The 1841-nt window shown below is 38.9% G+C and overlaps 1 protein-coding gene across 1 annotated transcript; it reads right to left on the bottom strand.

Moving 5' to 3' along the window:
• LOC114112812 (PRELI domain containing protein 3B) lies at positions 1-1841 on the bottom strand. The gene has a single exon (XM_027963919.3). It carries the CDS (start codon positions 1824-1826, stop codon positions 1164-1166), a length of 663 nt encoding a protein of 220 aa, XP_027819720.2. The 5' UTR covers positions 1827-1841; the 3' UTR covers positions 1-1163.

Genomic DNA, 1841 nt, shown 5'->3' on the forward strand with positions numbered 1-1841 from the left:
ACCACTTCACACCAGTCAGAATGGCTGCGATCCAAAAATCTGCAAGCAATAAATGCTGGAGAGGGTGTGGAGAAAAGGAACCCTCCTACACTGTTGGTGGGAATGCAAACTAGTACAGCCACTATGGAGAACGGTGTGGAGATTCCTTAAAAAATTGCAAATAGAACTACCTTATGACCCAGCAATCCCACTGCTGGGCATACACACCGAGGAAACCAGAATTGAAAGAGACACATGTACCCCAATGTTCATCGCAGCACTGTTTATAATAGCCAGGACATGGAAACAACCTAGATGTCCATCAGCAGATGAATGGATAAGAAAGCTGTGGTACATATACACAATGGAGTATTACTCAGCCGTTAAAAGAATTCATTTGAATCAGTTCTGATGAGATGGATGAAACTGGAGCCGATTATACTGAGTGAAGTAAGCCAGAAAGAAAAACACCAATACAGTATACTAACACATATATATGGAATTTAGGAAGATGGCAATGACGACCCTGTATGCAAGACAGGGAAAGAGACACAGATGTGTATAACGGACTTTTTGGACTCAGAGGGAGAGGGAGAGGGTGGGATGATTTGGGAGAATGACATTCTAACATGTATACTATCATGTGAATTGAATCGCCAGTCTATGTCTGACGCAGGAGGCAGCATGCTTGGGGCTGGTGCATGGGGATGACCCAGAAAGTTGTTATGGGGAGGGAGGTGGGAGGGGGGTTCATGTTTGGGAATACATGTAAGAATTAAAGATTTTAAAATTTAAAAATAAAAAACTAAAATTAAAATTAAAAAAAAAAAATAATGTACTATTAGTCCCTTATGACAAATGTACTATATTAATATATTAATAACTGGGGAAACTGGGCATGCATACACTGGAATTCTCTGTATCATTATTACTACCTTTGTAATAATTTTGTAAATCTAAAATTGTTCTAAAATTAAAAGATTATTTTAAAATGTGTTTTAAAAAAAAAAAAAAAAAAAAAAAGAAACCCTGAACTTCTGTTTGATCAAGTCACATAGCTTTTCTTAAGCTTATTAAAAAAAAAATTCTACCTAAAATAGAGTTGTATTTTTTAAATAACAAATAAATATACTGCCAGCTTGTAGAGACCTGGGGAACTGGGTGCCATCTATCCACCTCCATTATCATTTCTCCACAAACGCTGCTGCTGCCATTGGTGTCCGTATGCTACCTCTTGCTGAAGCTGTCAGCTCTTCAATTTCAGCATTTAATTTATGTATTACCCACTCCATTGCTTCTCGGCCTTTATTAGCATTTGATGATATCGTACTTGCCATCAGCCCTTCAAGGTAACTGCCGAGACTGACTCCTTTCACAGTAATTATGGCTTCTTGAGTCAAAATAGTTTTTTCTGGGTCTTGAGGATGTGGTTTGTATATAAGTCTCTCATCTACTGAAACCATATTTGTAAATGAAATATTTGTAGATTTAAGTTCCATTGTTTTCTCTATGGGATCCACTACAGAATGTTCTTGCACATATGTTTTGGTTCTTGCTGCACCAATAATAGATTTCACAATGGAAGGCAGTCCCCACTCTGTGCTGAGAAGTCTATGGCTGTGCAACTTTCCAGAGGGATCTATGTGTCTGTCCAGTACATCAACTCCAACCACACTCGGATTCATAGGGTTTGGGTATTTCTGCATTGCAGCTGTTGTAACGGTTTCCCATGGATGGTCAAAGACGTGCTCCGAAGTCCAGATCTTCATGGTGTCGGCGGCCAGCACGGTGTCCCCAAATAAGGAAGTTCTTTCTGCACAGGCATGAAACAGATCTCCAAGATACATTTATTAGGTAAAAAA

This window comes from Ovis aries, chromosome 2 (assembly GCF_016772045.2).
Source record: "Ovis aries strain OAR_USU_Benz2616 breed Rambouillet chromosome 2, ARS-UI_Ramb_v3.0, whole genome shotgun sequence".
NCBI lineage: Eukaryota > Metazoa > Chordata > Mammalia > Artiodactyla > Bovidae > Ovis > Ovis aries.

Bases quoted from the DNA above. Each gene is read 5' to 3' on its own strand.
- LOC114112812 (XM_027963919.3), bottom strand. From the start codon at position 1,826: ATGTATCTTGGAGATCTGTTTCATGCCTGTGCAGAAAGAACTTCCTTA.